Genomic DNA, 22,178 nt, shown 5'->3' on the forward strand with positions numbered 1-22,178 from the left:
TTTAAGCTAAGCTTATATTTTACAAGACATCTGAAAATCAAATCCTCTTATTTGTCCTGAATAAATTAAAGCAAAGTTAAAACCTTTTAAAATGGTTTAACATAGCTGCTGTTCCCCATGTACAAGGAAGGCACAGATTACTGACGTACTAAAGGAATGCAATTTGATTTGTTAGAGGATTACAATCTCTGCCCTATAAGAATGTGTGCCCACGCAAAATAACTTTTGGTACACTACACCAACATGGAGAGTTTATGTTTGTTTATATATATATATATATACACACACACACAGAGCCAGTCTCCTCCACATAAGAGGTTGCTTTTCTGAGTAGTATTGCACTGAAACAAAACATTGCAGACAGCAGGTTTCTGAGTCCCAAAGTGTTATACATCAGGGGGGTCAGGACCCCTCAGCGGGTTGCAAGGTTACTACATGGGGGTCATGAGCTGTCAGCCTCCACCCCAACCCTGTTTTGCCTCCAGCATTTATAATGGTATTAAATATATATTTTAAAAAGTATTTTTAATTAATAAGGGGGGTTGTACTCAGAGGCTTGCTATGTGAAAGGGGTTACCAGTAAAAAAAGTTTGAGAACCACTATCTTAACTTCAGTAAGAAAAAAACAAAACCTAAGTTTTTGCCGCATCCTCGCATGGCCTTAAATTAATTTGGTTCTCAGGAAAGGGAAGCGTATTATAGCACTGTGCCTACAAATATATTCTCCCTACACTATCAAAAACGGCAGTTCAGGGCAGAATATGGTCAAGTTTGCAATGATGTCAGGATGTGGACAAAACTTCTAATACATCAGTCTGGCTTCCATATGACCTAGTCCAAATCTGAGCTCAGGAGACCAGAGGGGAAGTGTTAACAGCATTACCAATCTAGTGCTGTGGTTTTGTCAGAGAGACCAAACCATTTAAAAACTGGAATTTTGCATACAAAATCAGCCGGATTGTCATTAGATGGTTATTTTGAGCTGCCTTTTACCCAGATTCTTTTCTTGACAAGTGTCATTCCAGGTAATCTCAGTCAGGAGGAGACATTCTGAAATGGATTGCTGTGGCTTCTATAACACACTGATCTAAAACAGTGCTATACCAGGGATGTAACTCCTTATAGTGCAAGCACAAATGAGGCATTAAACTTACTTTTCCAAAGAAGCCTTTGAAGAACTTCCTTTCCTGGAGGAACAGGGGGGACAAGTCGAGTGCTATTACTGTAGGTAGCTAAAGTGTCCCAGAGTTTCAAACCAACAAGCACATACAAGAGTTGGGAAATGGAGGGAAAGTAAGGGGAGTTTAGAGTTATCCATAGAGGATGCGATAGGCAAATGTGAAAAATCCCATGAAAATGCAGATAAACAGGTTTTACACAGAGTGCTAATAAGATCACAAGCTACAGCCCCAAAACTGGTGAAAAGAGGGAAATGAGAACTGAATTTAACCGGAGACCCAATTCCATGCAAAGTGGTTATTTTGTCTGCGCAGTCTCCCTGTTTAGTCCTCTTTAGTACGGTTATAAATCAAACTTGGCAGCAGGTGTGGAGATTAAACAATCCAGATTCTGTAGTTTAAGACCACTGAGAAATGTAAATTTTTAATTTTTATCACAGCTAAGAGTTTGCTTCACACTAAAATGAGGATTAACAAGATGAATGTTTGCAAACTGGAGAAACATCTAAAATTGCCTGAATAGCACAAAGTTAAATACAGAGAGAGACTTTTGGGACCCCATTTCCACTATAAACCAGTTTTTGGAATTTAGAACTCAGCCATAAAAAACATGCTCTGGACTCAAAGTTTTGCGGGTCTGCTTCTGCGTGCTCCCTCAATTTCCTCTGAAAGCCAAGAAATGTTTGCTGTTTTTGAAGGTTGTTTTTTGTTTTAATTGTAGATGGCCAAGAAGTTCACTTGTTTCAGAAGCTTGTTTTTTAAATTGAAGCTGTTAAAGCTAAACAAAGAATTAAGCGTGGTAAATACTCTATAATATGGATCATTTTTGGTGCCCACCCTTCTCTCGCACTTCTTTATGTCCTGGGGGTCCTATACCCCCTACCAGGAATCTTGAAGAGCCTCTTTATCTGCGCTTTAATTGTCCCACTTTCAAGAGGAGTTTCCTCACAACACTTATTTTGAAGCCTTTCAATGTTACCTCTTTACACAAAAGAGGTACAATGAATTCGTAGTGTACTTCCCAGATCCTCAGGATGAACAAGGCACCTCTGAAGTATATCCAACAGAAGTCAGCTCAGAGAGGGAAGGTGGTTCAGTGAAATAATTGAACTCCAGTGCTCTGCATAGCTTCACACCATGGGCTTGATTTTGGTGGTGGGGGTGTTAAACAAAAATGGACAAGTTAATTGGGTAAGATGTGCAAATTTCAAGTGTAATTTGCCAAGCCATTTCATTCATTCATATTTTACTGGCTTCACCTTTGGTGTCAAAGTCTAACAAGAGACTAACACTCAGATACATCTGAGGTAGGTACAATCTTCTTGAGCTGGAACCCAAACACTTGCTCACTCATACCCCATGTCTATATGCACGTCCATTCAATAATTAAATGGCTGGCTCCTAAAGAGCACGATGCTGCCTTTGCTATCCCTCCAAATTATTTGCAGAGGTGGCACACTGTGCCACAAGGTCATAGAATTATTCAAATTCGAGGTGAAAGATCGGTTAGATAATTCAGTTCATCTCTCTGCCAACAAAAGATTGTTTCCTACAGGACCGTTCACAATCTAATGGCATAGCAGTAACCAGCAGAGGATACCTCTACCCACAGCAGGGAAAAATCTCATCTCATTCCCCACTGCAGTTTAAGACACCCTCTATACCAATGTTCCAATAGTTAAGCCTTTTTATACTAAAGATCTGCATGTTTATACATATCCTGAGATTCAAACTGATTGTTAAAACACAAAATTCTATATTTAGACAAAGCTAAGGTTGCGACACCACTAAAGCCAGGAAACTCAAAACTGAGAAGGGAGCATCCATCTTAACCTTGCATTTTCTGACTCCCCGCTGCCCCGCCCCCATTCTCAGCCTGTAATTCTTTTCAGATGTAATTTAATGCTTACTACACATTTTACTATTTAAATTTACATAAATTCTTTAAACTTGGAGATGTTCTTACATAAGTTTTATATCAGCAAAGAGGCTCCAAAGAAAGATTTTTTTAAAAGCAAAACCTATTTGGATGGGACATACTGAATATTAGTAGGGGAACTAATGAATTAATCACACTGTGGTGTACCTAGTGAGAAGGGGCTGGATGCTGCTGCCAAGTTGAGTAAAATCTATTGTATTAAACTAAGTAACAGCTTTTAAAAGATGTAGCAAAAGCTAAACAGATTCACCAGAAGCGACCTCATTTTTACAGGGATAGTTAATCATTAATTTTGCTCTCAGCAAAGCACTTGTTAAACATGAAATTTTTTTCTTTAAAACACCCCAGGAAAAAAAGTTAATGGAAAGACAACATGCAAAATGTTTTTTAAACAGCACTAAGAGTTAATAGTTTAGAGATAACTAATGTATGTTTTAAAAACAATTAAATTAAGTTTCTTTTACCTGCTAAAACAAGAACACACATTAAAAGAAATGCATCATTTTTTTAAAAAAATGACAAGTTAGAAACTGGTAGTACACACTAAAACAACTTAAAGCCAAAACAGATATGACACGAGACAAGAAAGTAGTCTTGTCTTTGTACTGTCTGCTTGCACAGGAGTCGCATACAACAGAGACCTGTAAGTTTAACTCCTGCATGAAGTTAGATTTTTTCAATTTGCACTATGCTTTTCTTTAATTGACAGTAATGTGGTTTGAAAAAATTGTATGTATTATATATATAGTGTCTAAGTATCACAACATTAATATATGTGCAATTTAAATCCAACTGGTAATCCAGCCAACCAATAGAAAAGTGCAAGCCCCATTGTTCACAAGAAGATTAATAAGATGACAAATGGACAGACCCCTTAACTACAAACAAGATTGCTGTGCCACTGCATCAAAATAGGACAAGGGGCTTCAAAAGCAATGACATTCTCATGTACACTAAGTGTCTATTCTACCAGGGAGGCATTTTAAGTAAAAATCATCATCCTGCCTCTATTAACTTGCAGCAATAGAAAATGCTACAGTTACAGAAATTTCTTTGACAAATCTACACAGTGCTCACTTTGAATATTTTTCTTCAAATTTATTTTTCTAAACTTCCAACATCAAAACATGAAAGAATATGTTTATGTAAGTACCACTCAATCTTAGCTGTATCTTTTTGCTTTTATGCAATCTTGCTTTTATCTTTTTCTGGCTACAGTACATCTTGTTGACTACTCATGGGACGGAGATAGAAATTATAATCATATGTTTAGATGCAGTCTATTTCCTCATCCAAGTGCAGTTTTAAGCAACACTTCAGATTCATTCTCTGAGTGCAATCATTTCGTAGGCCATGACCTCACCCATGCAAGATTAATCCTGCTCTGTATTTATAAGGGCATCTTTGATTCTCTGACACTTTCCTCATGTATTCAAGTTTTGAAATGAAGGAGTTATCACTTATCAGGGTTAGCAGGGTCTCACTATCCAGAGGCTTTCTATAGTTGAAGCGGCTCTTTGAAGCTATTCTACTGCAATGAAAAAAGTCAGACCTGTGAATTTTAGTTCTGCAAGATACACTGGTCAATATGCTACAATCAACTAAGAGGTGACGACAAAACCCTCTAAAAAATCAGGTGAAATGTGTTGGAGAAGTCAATTTGTACTTTTTTTTTTTTAAGGAGGACATTGAGAAAAAGATTTAAAAATTATTTTCTCAATGAGAGTCCTGTTTTACACTCTTCCTGAAGGATCCCATAAAATTTTGTTTGGGCTGATGAGTCAGGCCTAAGAAGTGGAAGACAATGCATAATGTATTTGCTAGATTCTGTTGATTGCAGTCCAGAAAACTGGAATTTGGAAAAATCCCACACTATTAAAACAAATATAGAAAGAAAAATTAAGCGTAACTATTGATGAGCTGCCAGACAAGCAAGCATTTTGACAACTCCAGACTACTATCACCTGTTCCCTCCTGCTTGTAACTAGGTATATCCTATGTCCATTCTTCCTATTGACTGGATTTTGAGAAAACACTACACTCGCTGCAAAAAAAAAAGAGTCAGAGTTGCATAAAATCAGAACAGGCAACATAGATTTAAAGGCATGGTAACCATATCAGAAGTAAATCTTCTCAAGGTCAGACATTCCCTAAACAAAGTCAGAGGATTGTAGGCCAAAAACTGTTATATTTGGTTATAGGGCAGAAGATGAGCAGCTCAATTTACCGATCTAGGATGAAAGCAAGAATCCCTCTTAAGGATGAATTCCATTGTTGGATGTCAAAATGCTACTGCCGGAAATAAGCCATATATTTTAGTAATCTTGCACATGGCAGACACACACAAGAGCCTTAAAAAAAAGTAAAGAGCTTCAAATAATCTGATTCCTAAGACATTAGAGGGAAATATTCCAAAAATAAAGCCCAAATGACAGTGTCTTAAATGCTAGTAACAAACTCCAAATGAACGTCGATTTCATGGAGTTCCACCATTTAAAAAATCCCTGCCAAAAGTAGACTCAATAGTCTTACAGTAGGTAGTAGGTAGCATGGCTGAAAATTTTATGTCTGTTTCTCAGGTTCCAAGCTGGCAGACAGGACTATGAAGACAGAAATTGGAATAGGCATGTGCTGTTGTCATACTTTCTGTATCAGACTCACAATAAATAATTCAAATACCTCCTTTAGATTCTTACAAGCAGAAAAGCTATCCCCACCTTGAATGCTGAATTAAGTTTGGAAACTTGTCCACAATTTAAAATAATCAAGCTATTCAGGTAATTAAACTATTTACAAGGAATATATTTAGCTGTCCACAGGAAAAGTAGGTAAACCTTTAACTTTTATTCTCAATTTAAGTTTGGTATATGAATAGGTAGTTCAAGCAAGCTAACATCAGATACCTGCTCTTGTATGGATTCCAAAGAAACAGTACGCATTGTGCTTTAAGAACTTTTAATGGGTACATATTTTACTACTTGTTAAGTTTAGTCACACTTAACTGGCTTTTGGGCTTCAGGTTTTTTTTTAAAAACTACCAGAGCAGAACACTCCATTCTGCACACAATTCTCCCCCTGGGGAGAGGAAAAGTAAAAGAATAAGCTGCACAACAGATGTTAGCCATGTCACTTAATATACTAACAGAAGGAGCTTGGACACTACATCAATGATGGAAGTAAAAGAACTTATATAGAACAGAATAGGACAAAAATGAATGCAGCTCAATAGTGTGGTCAGTCTATATTTGTGTTTTTAGCTACATAAACTAAATCTGATAAAGGACAAAGTGCCTCATTTACATTATTATCTGTAACCCTGTTAGGAAAATAGCAACCAATCACTGCTACATTGCATAAGAACGGATGGGGTGTAGCTTTAACATGTTGCTATAAATCGGCTGGGGCAGAAATGAAATAAAAGATTTAAGATGAAGTTTAATCAAAGCACTGAAGTCAGTTCAGAAACTTTATAGCATAACATGACGAGGAAAACGAAAATCTATAACAATTCTTATGTGTGCTAGCAGAGAAGAAACTCAAGTGAGAAACCATGTGACATTCGCTAAAAAAGAAGTCTGGCAGCAGATGCCTTAAATTTGCAAAGGTGCAGCAACACCACCTGCTTTAAGTAATTTTGCCGCACTACTGAACAGAAGCTCCACGAACTGCTTCACTGAAGACCTCACATAGCCAAGATGTATAGGGGAAATGATAAAAGGGACTGGAGTTCTGTATCCTTCACAGTTAGGATTATTCCTGTGGTGAATTTTATTTTCCCTCCTAACCCTCAAGGTTTTTGGAGCCTGATTCCTTGATAAAAAATTGACTGACTGGACTTCATTAGTTTCGCAGGATTTTGTGGCAACAGCACTACAGATATAGATGACAATCTCCTAAAGTGAGATGCAGTAGAAGAAAGCATTTGAACAAGTGCTGTTCACAGGAACAAATGTTTATCGAAGCCAAACTAAGAGCAGCCCACCATACTGACATCACAACCAGGTAATCTTTTAGGCCATTTTGAGCAGATCCAAGCTTGGCATGCATGAAGTAATGCTACTAGTCTATTTTGCATAGGAAAGAGGAGCCCAAATCAAGCAGTAGTGCTGTGTGTAATGAAGAGTGGAATAAGGCCCCTGTTTAAGGGGTGCAATAGTACTGGTAACTGGCAGACTCCAGAGGGAGAGGCCATTCTTCATATCTAACCAATACCAGTAAAATAACATCTCTTATGGACAACAATTCAGTATAGGTCACTGTTGTCTGTTTTTCTTTATCTAACCCTTCTTTGAAAATATCTACTAGCTACTACAACTAGGAAGAATAGACTTAACTCTCTCCCCTCTGACTCCCAGATTAACATGTGCCTCTATAATCACATGCAGTGGGTCTTATAAGTGATCCAACTGTTTTTCTTACATAAGGTGAAAAGTGCACAACTTGAAACTGGAATGCTATTGCAGAATCAGCAACATCTTGGCATAACATTCACAGCACATGAGCCAACATTTTGATGAAACAGATATACATACAGCTTTCAATCTCTTCACAGCATCTTCACAGACATGCATTCCTCTCGATTCATCCACTTCCACATGACCCAAGTACTGCAAAGAAAGAGAAAAAAAAGTTAGACTTCAAGGCAGCCCCTCTGAATACTTACATGCTTACAAAAAGCCACTCACCTCCAACCCATACCAATCTAGGTGAGATGAAGGACACAAAATACCTGGTGAGTTGAGACTCAGATTTGCATTCCTACTGTACGGGGCACAGGAATTAGTGATCAGGTGCATAAGTGGCTTTCTGTGTCACTCGGGCCTATACTGAATTGCACTTTTAAAGATGACCCAGCACCAAGACGACAAACATTTACTAAGCTCAAATCATCTCAGAAAGGTTTCAGAGTAACAGCCGTGTTAGTCTGTATTTGCAAAAAGAAAAGGAGTACTTATGGCACCGTAGAGACTAACCAATTTGAGTGTAAGCTTTCATGAGCTACAGCTCACTTCATCGGATGCATCCGGATGCTGTAGCTCATGAAAGCTTATGCTCAAATAAATTGGTTAGTCTCTAAGGTGCCACAAGTACTCCTTTTCTCATCTCAGAAAGACACTTTCACTATGGTAAAGAGCCCTACCCCTGATGTTCTTCCTACCACTGAGTAGGAAGACCTCGTACTGCCATTGCAACATAATTAAAATGTTCAGAGAAAGCCCCCAATATAAGATGAGGCCTAAGTTTACTTCAATAACCAAATCTAAAAGTCTTAACCAGTAAAGAATGTGGGAATGCTGTATGATACTGTTAACACAGGTTACCATATCTTTCACTTCAGCAATCCATTCCCACCATTTAATATTTTATTGTAAGGTATCTTTAAAACTTTCAGTTGTATAATTTTTGCATAACACAAGATAGAAGTCAGCCATTGAGCTACACAGTCAGAAATAAAGGAGTTTACCATTTCACAGGGCATTAAGAAATGAAAGACAGAATACATTCAACTCAGAGGTCAACTTATATTTAAAAACTAAATACTTTAAAATTTGTTAAACTGGACATCAGAATTATTTTAATCTAGTACTACAAGCTCCACAAGATTTCACCTTGCCAAAATACCACGCTGTAGGTGTAGTGAAACTATTAAAGATTTAACTTTAGAGTGACCCTGTCAAGGTTCCTTCCCCACTCTGAACTCTAGAGTACAGATGTGGGGACCCGCATGAAAGACACCTTAAACTTATTCTTATCAGCTTAGGTTAAAAACTTCCCCAAGGTACAAACTTTGCCTTGTCCTTGAACAGTATGCTGCCACCACCAAGCATTTTAAACAAAAGAACAGGGAAAGAGACAACTTGGAGATATCTTCCCCACAAAATATCCCCCCAAGCCCTACACACCCCCTTTACTGGGGAAGCTTAAGAATAATATCCTAACCAATTGGTTACAAAATCCTCAAAGACCCAAACCCCTGGATCTTGGAACAATGGAAAAATCAGTCAGGTTGTTAAAAGAAGGATTTTAAAAAAAGAAAGGTAAAAATCTCTGTAAAATCAGGATGGAAAATACTTTACAGGGTATTCAGATTCAAAACACAGAGGATCCCCCTCTGGGCAAAACCTTACAGTTACAGAAAACAGGAATAAACCTCTCTCTTAACACAAGGAAAATTCACATAAAACAAAAGATAAATAATCCGCCTTGCCTGGCTTACCTATACTGGTTGCAATATTGGAGACTTGGATAAGGATGGGTTGGAGAAGATGGATTTCTGTCTGGCCTCTCTCAGACCAACCATGACCAACCATGTAAACAAAACAAAAGCCTTCCCCCACTCCTCCCGTCCAAAGATTTGAAAGTATCTTGTCCCCTTCTTGGTCCTTTGGGTCAGGTGCCAGCCAGATTAGCTGAGCTTCTTAACCCTTTACAGGTAACAGGAAGTTGCCTCTGGCCAGGAGGGATTTTATAGCACTGTATACAGAAAGGTGGTTACCCTTCCCTTTATATTTATGACCGACCCAAACAGTGTTGTCAACTCATGACATTTGGCGTTTTTAAAGCCCCAGCTCCTGAAGGCATCTGATTAGGCAGGAATCAGCTTTCATTAAAAAAAGTTATTAAATCTTATGGTTGAGGAGAATGTGGGAAAATGAATGAAAAAACACAACCCAAGACAAAATACATTTTTTAAAATCTAGTTTTTATGCCAATCCCAAGCCCAACTCTAGATTTTTGATCACTGAGGCTTTGTCTACATTAGTAACTTGTTGATATAACTATGTTGCTCAGGGATGTGGAAAATCCATATCCCTAAGTGACATGTATCTGATGAAGTGAGCTGTAGCTCATGAAAGCTTATGCTCAAATAAATTTATTAGTCTCTAAGGTGCCACAAGTCCTCCTTCTCTTTGTGGAGTTATACCAACCTAACCCTTGGTACAGATGGCACTATGTCAACATAAGTGCTTCTCCCATCGACACAGTTACTGCCTCTCAGAAGGGTGGATTACCTATGCCAACAGGAGGAGATCTCTCATCAGGATAAGTAGCATCTTCACTGAGGCACTACAGCAGTGCAGCTGCAGCCTTTTAAGTGTAGACAATCCCTTACAGATGGCAATACTACAATTACGCTCCTCACGTGGCCTTTGTGGAAACTTATCAAAGAAGGGAGAAGTGCCCTGCATTCATAAAACTCCCTAACTAGAACAGGAAGTTTACTTAAATATGATTATATTTCTGTAAAAATGCATTCAAATAGCAATTACAATACATTTTTAGTAGTTATAAATGCATGCTTCCAGGCATACAGTTTTATATTGCAGCTATATACAGACTGAGCTTCCAGCTCAATCATGACTTGTATGACAATAGTAAAAATGTCTGTGCCCTTCTATGCTTTGCTTTCATGTTTTCTACCACTGGTGGAGCTGCAACAATGGGGAATTATGATCTGAATTTTGTAATTTGACTGACCAAACGGTGTTAAAAATAGGTTAGGGTGTAATCAATCTTTTTAAGCAAGATTAGAAACTACTTCAGTTCTACTTAGAAGGTAGCATAGCCAGGACCAAAAGTATGCCAACATGGTATCAGAGTTGAGTTAGTAAAACCACATCACATATCCATGGATTTTGGCCAATATTTTATTTCCAAGGAAATGTCCAATCTGCACTTACGGATACAGGATAGTTCAAAGAATCTTGGAACTATCTGTGCATCTCATTTACACTAGTGTAGACAGAGTGTTTCCATCTGCATAGATCCAGCCAATTCAGTTCCTGTACTTGGCAACTTGCCCCTTGCTCAGAAAGAAGAGAAGTTGAGTAGGATAAACATTGCCTCATGTCCCAATCCAAAAAAGAGAGCCATTTTCCAAAATGTTGCCAAACCTCTCCTTGAGAAGTCACATGGTGTGATTTTCACCAGGATTTTATTTAATACAGCTCTGTCGCTGCTGTTTTGAACATGAGTTTCAGCAGCAGTTTTCAATAGCACTTTCACATCAATGAATGGGACATTATTGCACATCAACTGCATCTGCCCACTCCAGAAGAGCATGATCCAGACTTCATTTGACATCAGTCATCAAAGAATTATTTAAAAAAAAAATCGCACAGCTGTGCCTTCCCCCAAATGTACCGGGGAAGGGACAGAGAATGCACTTTCTACACTTGAATTTTGAGATTCTTGGATGAAAGACAAAAAGTGTATTATTTTCATCATATCATTTTGACAGAAGTCAAAAGATAGCAGCTATTGACTTCAGTGATGAATGCTACAAGTGAAATTTAAAAAAAATATTTCTGCAGTCTTTGTTGTGCTCTACAGAACAAGATTTTTAAAAATTTGTCTTTTCTGCTGCAAAGAACTTTCAACAACATAGCCAACGTGTTATTGTCTTGTTAGCTCAGCCTTGAAGAAAATAGTTTCCAACTGAACAGTAGCAGCTGGTTCTCTCCTCATTCATCTTTAGAAACCTTATTTCCAACTCTTAAAATGTGGCATTCACCTCCAGCTCAGAGGAAAGGCCTACAACACCCATATTTAACCAAAGCTACAAACTACTTTACATATCACCTGATTTAAGCTATCATGCAATCATATGGCTTCAATTTTGCTTCCAGAAACTTGGAAGGTAAGTTTACAATTTCCAGCATTTAACAGAACTGAAGACTAGCGGGGGGAAAAATCAACTTTAGATCAGAAAAACAAAGTTAACATTTCAAATGTAAGATCAGACAGGAAGGTAAACAGAAATGGCTAAATACACCTACTAATGAAGCAACAATTATGGTTCTGCAGACCTGTATTTCACATTCTGATGAAAAACTGCTAATTAGGTTAAGACGGGGTACTCAAATAGGGGTCGGGACCCCTCAGGGGGTCATGAGATTATTACATGGGGCATTGCAAGCGCTCAGCCTCCACCCCAAATCCCACTTTGCCTCCAGCATTTATAATGGTATTAAATATATAAAAGTGTTTTTATTTTATAAGGGGGGGGGGGGGAAATCACACTCAGAGGCTTCCTATGTGGAAGGGGTCACCAGTACAAAAGTTTGAGAACCATTGGGTTAAGACATGGTCTATTCCCTAAAATTTATGAAGGAAAGTTAATCTACAGATTTCAGCATTGTTGGGTGAATGGCAACAGAATTCACTGATATTGTTGGCACTGCAGCAGTATATTGTGTTAGAACCAACTAAATTCAGGGGACCACATAAGAGTCGGCAAAACTGGAAGAAGTCCAATTGTTCTCTGCACAATCTTTCACGGTCCCCAAAAATGACCATTCTGGGAAACACACAAAGGAGGGAGAAACATTACATTTAGATTGTCAAGTTCTTTGGCAGGCAACTTGTTCTTCGTTACACAGCACAATAGGTCTGCATGGTATTTTACAGACATACAACAATATTCCACTGAAATTAAAAACCTTCAAGAACTCAAAAACAGTGTGGGTGGCAAAAGCTTAATGTGCTTTTGTACAAAACAGGTACATGTCTTCTTCATACCAAAGTCTACACAAGGTGAAAGATTTTTTTGAAAGACAGAGAAGCAGCAAATTCATTGGTGAAAGGCAGTCATTGTTACAAGGATCATGGCATCTCTAACCTCTCTGCAAAAAGCTGGATTTTTTCCAGCAGTATGTAAATAGGAAGAATACAGCTTTGAACATATTTCCATTTGGCTTCCATGACAACCAAAACCAGGAATGAATGATACCACACTATCATCAACTTGCAGCCTTAAGATGCTCAATGCATTTCACCTTTTCACCAGGATTTCACCGACAATGCCTTTACACAAAGCTAAAACCCCCATAGACAGAGCCCAGTTCAAACAGTATGTTGTGTATAATACAGGTTCCTAAGATGATACCACTGAAGGTTGTCCTAATAACCTGTCATCAAAATTTTATTTTAACCAGCGTATCTGAACATTTTCAGAAACCAATCTTTATGGGATGGATGATGGAGCAAGTTATTACCCTGACCCTTCCACTCTAGAGAACAAGATTTAAACCTTGGCTGTATCATATGTGAAGAGGAGTACAGCGGTATCAGGTTGAGTAGAGTTTCTCCCCAAGATTTTAGATAATGCTGAGGCAAGTCGAACTGGGTCAGTCTATTCCTTCAGCGTGAAAAATGTGAGGCTTAAAATCTTTAAGGTTGGGGGTGCTTTCAAGAAGGGAACATGCAGTCCATCTCCTGGCTGTTTGTCCCATACTGACATGACCCTCAACCTTGAGAAAGTAATGGAAGGAACAGCTATTTCAATCTCTAGGCCTAGTATGACCAAAGTGTACAGTTTGAGTCTGTTGATTTCCTATATCAACTACTTCTCTCCACTAATATTTCCTAAGCATTTGTCTTTTTCCCCATCCAGGATACATCTAAGTCTTTGCCAGGACCACATTTCAAAAACTTCAATTTTCTTTTTGTCAGCATTAACTTCCCACGATTCACATTCATAAATCACTAAGGAAAAAAGTCACAAATTTGTAGATTTTGAGATGCCATGGTTTTTCCACACTTTAAGGAAGGCTATAGCTGAGTGAGTCAGCCCTAGTTTTCTTCCAAATTCTTTGGAACAGTCTCCTTGATTGGATATATATGATCTCGGATAATTAAATTCATTACTACCTCTACAGCTTGTCCATTAATTGTGATGTCTGCTTGCATCCTGTTTTTGTTAGTCAGGTCAACATGCATGCATTTTGTTTTCAGTCATTCAGGAATAGTCCATATTCCTCACTAACTGTTTTTACACAGACTCCAATATTTGTTTCATTGCATTGGTGGTTGTAGCAAAGAGCATCGTTTCATCATGTTATCTGAGGTCAGTTAAGACATGTTCATCAGTGGATATCCCAGCTCCTTCTATTCTGTCAAAATCTTCGAAGACTTGTCTCATAATAAATTCTGGGTATATGGTAAAGACTCTTGGGACAACACACACCCTGGTCTCTCATACTGCCCAGTGGAACACCACTCACTGTGACCTATGGCCATTCACACCATGATCTCTTGGTGATGGTGACTTCCAATAAGAGGCTTTAAATCCTCATGTCTGCCAGCACCCTCCAGAGATGCTTGTGACAGACAGTATCACACTTTAAAATAGTCAACGAAGCACATGAGAATGGGTGATTGTAGTCTAAGTTCTTCAGTGATCTGCCTAGGTCTGTCAAACAATTAAAAAAAATAATTGCAATTAATCACGAGATTAAAAAATAATTAATCGCACAGTGAAACAATATTTAAATATTTTGGATGTTTTTCTACATTTTCAAATATATGGATTTAAATTACAACAAGAACACAAAGTGTACGCTGCTCATTTTATATTTTTATTACAAATATTTGCACTGTAAAAAAGAGGAGTGGCCCAACAGGTTGCACTCCCAGCGTCCTTCCTTGGGTCCAGGGAACATTGGACCATTGCTTTTTGTGTTTGGACCATTGCTTTTTGTGCTTCTTCCTTGGCACTAGTGAAGGGGAACAGTGCAGAAAGACACGTGCCACCAGAGGAGCACTCTGCACAGATGCCAAGGTACCCTGGGCCAGCTCGACTCCGATGCTGGTCTGAATGCAGCTTCCATCAGGATGAACCTTAGTTTAGCCTCTGTGTCCTTTTCCCAGATGAGGCTTGAACTGGTGGCAGACCTGGCAACACTCTCACATATGACCTTCCTCCAGACAGCGGGAATGCGGGTCACTCACCAGCATGGGCTTCCCATAGGATGCACAGAGTTTGAAGCATGGAGACCAGTGCATGCCCAGCCCCAGGGTCAGAGGATGTCCCTCTAAACAAACGTGAGGGTCCAACTATTTGCACTACTACCAAAAGAAAAACTGAAGGGAATGAAACTTGGAAAGCAAAAACAACAAGAACTACTGATGAATGCCTTGCTGAGGCAAGAGAAGCTGTTTTTACAGGCAGTAAGAAGGAACAGAGGGTGTGGGGCTGGCCAGGCCTCTTATAAGGGCAAATGAGTGCACAGCACCAGAGGGCGCTAGAGCCACCCCAATGGATATCACCGAGGGAAAAATATCTGGCGACTGCACACCCATCGCGCACACACCTACCATGGAAAGAAAAATGAACAAGCACTCGAAGAAGAACAGATCAGTTTCACTTGGGAAGACCAACATCTAGGAAGGTAAAAATAATTTGGGTATATAGAAGAAAACCACCAAGTCCCACCATAGCTTGCAGATCTTATAAACTCTGCATGCTCCCAAGCACTTGACTCTTATGTGACACTCTGACATACCTAACTCAGCATAGGCTAACTTTAAAATATGATTTTCAACATATCAAGTGTTGCCAGAACTCACAATTTTATCATGAGTTTCTATTCAGGTTTTTTTTCTCCCCTTAAAGCCCTGAGCTCCTGGAATCTTGTGATGAGGCAAGAGTCTCGGCTTTCATTTAAGAAAGTAAGTTTCTAGCTCTCCTGATTACAGAGAAAGGCTTGAAAGCATGACCCCAGGATAACCTAAAAGTTCAAAAACCAAAAGGCCAATATAAAAAGAATCTTGATTTTAAAAAGTTATGATTTTGGGGGGCCTGAACGCATGACTTTTGATGTTAGAGATATTGGATCTCATTCTGTGCACTAAAAATGCAGTGACCCTTTCATATAAACTCTATTTAAAATCTCAAATCAGCTGTTTTTTAAATACAGTGTGATCAAATCAAGAGAATTTTTAAACTACGAGCAAAATTATCTTTTTCATGCCCCATATCTTTAAAAGGTTACCTGGACAACAATTTTAAACAAAATCTGAGACTGCGTTCTGGTGATAGACCAAAGAGGAGGGATGCAAAGTTAGGCTCACAATGGATAATGAGACTCATCTTAACAGTGGTGACCACTTTTCCATACATTTATTTATATGGCTTTCAAGTTCTTTTCCATAGCCTTAACACTATTTCTTTATATTAATTTTCAAATGGAAATTGCTGTGGCCCTTTTTAAATTTAGTATTTCCTCGCTGCTGTGCTTGTTCTTAGGAGTGGTTATAAGTCACTGCTGACATCAGAGAATGATAATGCATTTACTCCTTTGATAGGAATGCAAAGTAGTGCTTATATGAAGCATAATTAAGACATTATATTACCCTTGAATGTTAACCTTTGCTTTATTATTTTTAATACAATGCCATTCCCACATGTTCCAGAGTTTAAAACTTCCATGTTCCAGAAGGTCCTATACGTTGCTAGCATGCAGCTCAACTTGCTACTAATACTTCAAACTGATATTTATTTAAAATAGCAATTAACACTAAGGGTCATAATATAAATTAATGCATATTAAGTTATTTATATTTGGTGGTCTGTGTATTTGTGCAGAGTAGTCTACACTTCTGCTCTAGATGAGCAAAGTGACATTCAAGACTAATTCATTCTTAAAAAGGCATTGAATAAACTGGTTCAACATTTGTTTTTTGATATTTTTATATTAAGGCATTTTAACCAATAAGATTTCAGGATGCAAATTAAAGACAAGAATGAGGAAAGGAGAAAACAGAAAGAGGGTTAAGTGGTAGTTGAAGGGAACACAGGAACATGAGGACAGTGGCTGATTTGCTACTGATGTCAAGCCCACTGGGGCCATAAAAGTAAGGCTATGATTTAATCATGGGTGTTTTTAGTAAAAGTCATGGACCAGTCATGGACCATGAGTTTTTATTTCTTACCTGTGACCTGTCCATGACATACCATAAATACCCCTGATTGAATTTTAGGGTGGGTGCTGCGGGGCGGATTCCAATAGACCAGCAGCTGCTAGGGGGGAGCCCTGGATCGCCAGCAGCTGCCCCGGGACTGCTGCTCGGGTGGTCCCCAAGGCCAGCTGCCCAGAGTTGCCAGAGCAGCAGCTGCAGAACCACTTCAGCAGTGGCCAGCTGTTTGGGCAGCCCTGGGGTCAGCCACACTGGCCCCTGCAGTAGTCACAAAGCCCTACGTATAAGCTATTCATAAAGTGATCTTGGGCTTAAAAAGGTTGGAGACCACTGATTTACAGGTTTAGAAGACTATATTGGAGAGACTGGCATTATCTGAAAGGGGGCAGGAGAGCTTTATCCCAGAGTCCCAATATCTCTTTGCTCTATGGACTTTCCCTAGGCTCCTACATCAGCTTTCCCAGTCGTGGTACCTTAGTGCCCAGGAGAGCCAAGCTAGCAGTGCCATGTGTAGCCTTCTAGGCATCAATGTCCAAGTTACATGTAGCCATGGAGTCTATGAAGAGCAATAGCAGGTTGGCCAAGTAATTAGCTAATGAAAACTGACATGTGACTGGTATCTCATACCACTGAGTCACTACAACCAATAACATTGTTGCAGGCAAATTAGATACAGAGGAATGGTGGCAGGTGGACGGGTCACCGCCATGACTGTGGATTCACAATTAAAGGTCTGTGCACAGTAGATATGAATAGCTTTGTATCGGATATGTTTAGAATACTATAATCAAAGAAATCTGTTACTGTATGATAGTGGTCTCCAACCTTTTTACACACAAGATCACTTTTTGAATTTAAGATCAACCCAGGATCTACCCCTTCCCTTCCCCGAGGCCCTGCCCCGCCCACTAGTCTCATTTGTGGTTTATAGATCCAAAATCCTTCAGGGATTGTCACAAATTAGTGTAACATTCTCAACTGTGGGGTGTGCGTTGGCTGAGTATGGGGGAGGGAGTTGGGGTGCAAGAGTGAGGGGTGTAAACTCTGGGAGGGAGTTTGGGTGCTCTGGGCTGGGGCAGGGAGTTGGGGTAGAGGATGGGGTGTGAGGTGCAGGCTCCCCGCAAAAGGTCCAGGGGCACAGCAGAGCTCGGGCAGGCTGCTTGCCCGCCCTGGCCCCATGCCACTCCCAGAAGCGTCCAGCTGCTGGCATGCTGGCACATCTCTGCAGCCCCTGGAGCAGGAAGGAAGAGGCAGCAGGTCTCCATACACTTCCTGTGCCCGCAAGCACTATCCCTGTAGTTCCCATTGGCCAGGAACCAGTCAATGGGAGCTGTGGGAATGGTGCAGCACACAGAGCCACCAGCTCCCCCGCTTCCCCTCCCCCGGGGGCTGCAGAGACAGGCCAGTAGCGAGCTGCTTCCAGGAGCAGCGTGGGGCCAGGCTGGACAGGCAACCTGCCTGAGCTCTGCAGCGCCCCTGGACTTTTAGTGGCTCGAAGATCACAATCAACTGGCAGAGGCTCCAGGATCTACCAGTCGATCGTGATCAACGGGTTGGTGACCACTGCTATATGGGGATAGCAGTAGTGTAAATGGTCAACTTAAGATCTTAATATAAAACTCATGCAGTCCATCCTTCCTCCCTCCCTCCCTGTTTTAGCCATCATTGAGCATGAAACAAAATTTCATCTCAGTCTCCCCACTAAATTGAGGGCTAGTTAGAAAGCTAAAGAAAAAAATTGACTATGAAAATTCTGATATATTAATGATGCAGATGTAATTAAAAAATGAGTAAGTTGTCATCAACACAATGTGGAAAATCAAATATTGATGGAAAGCCTAAGTCTTTTGACACTAGCAGTATAGGATCCAATGTCAGAATGTAAACCCATTCTGTTCTCACTTTTATACAAAGTGGCAAAGTTTTGCATGTTTCCTTCACTTGGACCTTGCTGGTGAATATACCCTGTATTCTATTTGAATACTCTAGAATCTGAACACTTCCTTGTGATTGCTCTTGGAGTAAGTGCAACCCCAAAAGCCTTCTTAGGTGTGTTAAAATCAGAAACCACTCATCACAGAAAAGGATATAGTAAAAACAATGGATTAAACCCAGATATATCAGGCTGCTGAGCATTCTAGATTTACAAATAGGAAATCACTTATTACTGTCCTGTTTGACACATCCAATTGGATAAAAGCATTAAGAATGTGCAAAAATCTGATTTGTTTAGTTATGTGGGGAGAGAAATGACCTAATTTTTCTGATCTAAATTTCACAGACAAGTCACTCCAGAGTACACTTGTATGAATGAAAACTACTTACCCAGAAAGACCTTAGAAAAGGCATTTCAGAAAGAAAAAAAAGCTGTAATGTTGAATACTTTAGTCATTAAAATGGAAAACAGCTGCAAATTCTCAATGAGGTAGCATCTGCAGCATGAAAGCCTGTTTTTAAATGTGCATGTGTAAATTAATTTCACATTTTGTAATGGATATAAATTTATGGAGTATGCATACAAGAATACATTTTATGAATTCTATCACTGAAATTAGAGGGGTTTTTTTTTTAAACTACTACACTTCTACACTTTAAACTAATGAGAAGTGAGTCACAAGTGAAGTGAGTTTGTCTCTCCCTAGTACACTGCATACGTCTGGCAGTTTTTTCTCTACTCAGAGGTTAGATTCACTGTTGCAACATAGCATTCCTGTTGTACCTTTCCCATTCCCCTTCCTCTCCTACAGAACAGCCACCTCTGTAGGGGGGAAGTTTTGCACACCTTGGCATACAGACTTTCAACAGCATGTGGATTTAATATTAAGGGACAACTTTAAAGAGGTCTATGAATCAAATGACTTTTCCATTCCAAAAATATATTAATAGGATGTTAAGGTTGTGTATCTGAGAGGATACTCAGTCTGAAAGTCACATTTGTCTGAACATCTGGCACAATGGAGCCTTGATCCTGACTAGAGGCAGTAGGCTTTCCTGTAATATTATAAGCTCAGTTAATTAGAACACTTAAGTGTACAAAGTAAACAAATTGAAAATGAACCTTTCAATTTTAATAATCTTGACAGCACTATGCTCAGTTACTTCACTACCATAATACCACTCATGCACCCACCCTCCCCCTAGGGGCCTTTAATTTGGGAACAGAGGTCACACAGTGACAACATGTCCTTCTGAACAGGAAGGACTACCTTGCCCTCCGTGGACATCCACCCCAAGCACCTGCACCATGCTCTCTTGGGCCCAACGGGGAGCTATGATAATTGTAACTTTTTTGGTCTTTCTATTTTCCTTGAACATTCCATCAGAGCCAGAGGTAGAAAGGAACAAGTTCACAGAATTGAGACTCTCTGATAGTTCCATTACCATCTGAAGGACATAGCTTTACAGATTCCTATGGTGAACAAATTTCGCAGATGGGCCTATTGGGTTTTTAAAAGGCAAAGATGATCATAGAATCATAGGACTGGAAAGGACCTCAAAAGGTCAACTAGACCAGTCCCCTGCACTCAAGGCAGGATTACATATTATCTAGACCATCCCTGACAGGTGTTTGTCTAACCTGCTATTAAAAATCTACAATGATGGGACAACCTCCCTAGACAATTTATTCCAGTGCTTAACCATCCTGACAGTTAGGAAGTTTTTCCTAATGTCCAACCTAAACCACCCTTGCTGCAATTTAAGCCCATTGCTTCTTGTCCTATCCTCAGTGTTTAAAGAACAATTTTTCCTCCCTCCTCCTTGTGACAACCTTTTATGTACTTAAAACTGTTATGCCCACCCACCCCCTAGTCTTCTCTTCTCCAGACTAAACAAACCCATTTTTTTCCCCCAATCTTCCTTCATAGGTCATGTTTTCTTTACTTTTTATAATTTTTGTTACTCTTCTCTGGACTTTCTCCAATCTGTCCACATCTTTCCTGAAAATGTGGGGCCCAGAAATGGACACAATATTCCAGCTGAGGCCTAATCAGCGGAGTCATTCCTCCAGATAGATCCTCTGTCAACTGAGCTAGTCTGCCTATATGTTCAACTTCCCTGAAATACAAGAGCTCAAGAGTGATTATATATGATAAACCCATCTGAACAACAGACTCGTGCAGTATTTGCTTGTTATCCCCTGACAATTTACAAAGGCAACACTTGTGTGAGCCATTCTTCAGAAACCTGTTAATAAATGCCAGCAGGACCAATCTGCCTTCACTTCAAAAAATATCTTTTTAAATATTGTTTTGCATGGGATTCTCTGTGGGGGTCACCTCCGCAAACTATAAAACCTGAATGTGCTTTCTTACATAGCCCCTAATCCAAAGACTTTCACTTTAGAGGTGATTAGGAGCTGTGTATCCAACTTAAATTAAATTCCTAAAGACAGGATGAAATACTGACAATGTGTTTTACTGCATTTTATTGAAATAGTTTGGTCCTCGATTAACTTAAATTTTGTAGAATGTTTTGCAATCTCTGAGATATAGAGAAAGGATATTTTTCTCATCTCTTCCTCCAAAAAATATTGCTAGCCCTGTTCACAAAAACATATCTTCACACTATGAGCACAAAAACAACTGAGTATTCAAATCCATTTCCAAAAACAAATTCATGTAAAAGGTAATAGATTAGTAGTTTCAATGGAATTCACTTATGTTCATCTCTGGATCTAAAGCCACTCCAATCAATAGCGTGAATATCCCTATAGTTTTACTTGTTACAGATTTAGTCCCAAATGAGCAAATCCAGAGTCTTGAGATTATATCTTCGTAAAACATTTATGTTCTGGCCATTTAAGATTGTTTCTGGAAGAACACATAATTAATACTGCTCTTCAACCCCTTGGTCACTTATAGCCCTACCCCAATCCTTGCCCTTAACTATGCTCCCTACTAGTGAGCTTATAAATAAGGTTACGATTTAATATCACTGGTATTTTTAGTAAAAGTCATGCACAGGTCATGCGCAAGAAACGAAAAACCATGCCCGTAACCTGTCCATGACTTATACCAGAGGTTCTCAAACTGTGGTCCTTGGACCACCAGTGGTCCGCGAGCTCTATTCTGGTGGTCCGAGGACAGTTCCCTCTAAGGTGCATGTCTGGGCGGCTGCACACTAGAGAATGAAGGGCCACCCACCTAATTAGTGGAGCCATGCAGGTGTGGCTCCACTAATTAGGTGCCTGGATCCTGGAGAAGATGCACATGTAAGGTGAGATGGTGGCCTTGGGGCAAATAAGGGATAGGTAGGAGGGGGCAGTGGGGTGAAAAGAGGGGTGGGGGGAATTTGGAATATGTAGGGCTGCGGCAGCCAGAAAAAGAGGTGACTTTCCCCAGTTCCAGGGCTGCGGCTGC

General features: G+C 39.6%; 1 protein-coding gene across 11 annotated transcripts in view; it reads right to left on the reverse strand.

Moving 5' to 3' along the window:
- The window catches only part of NUMB (NUMB endocytic adaptor protein), a 145,689-nt gene that overhangs the window by 25,221 nt on the left and 98,290 nt on the right, over positions 1 to 22,178 (reverse strand). For 7 of the 11 annotated variants that reach the window (XM_073348543.1, XM_073348550.1, XM_073348542.1 and 4 more), the window contains 2 exons: positions 7,650 to 7,724; positions 1,155 to 1,232 (listed from right to left, as the gene is read on the reverse strand). In XM_073348543.1, the coding sequence (XP_073204644.1) occupies positions 1,155 to 1,232; positions 7,650 to 7,724 (153 nt within the window). The remainder of the gene's footprint in view (positions 1 to 1,154; positions 1,233 to 7,649; positions 7,725 to 22,178) is intronic. The other 4 variants (XM_073348551.1, XM_073348548.1, XM_073348553.1 and 1 more) reach the window with 2 other exon arrangements.

The sequence above is a fragment of the Lepidochelys kempii genome, chromosome 6, assembly GCF_965140265.1.
Source record: "Lepidochelys kempii isolate rLepKem1 chromosome 6, rLepKem1.hap2, whole genome shotgun sequence".
Lineage (NCBI taxonomy): Eukaryota > Metazoa > Chordata > Testudines > Cheloniidae > Lepidochelys > Lepidochelys kempii.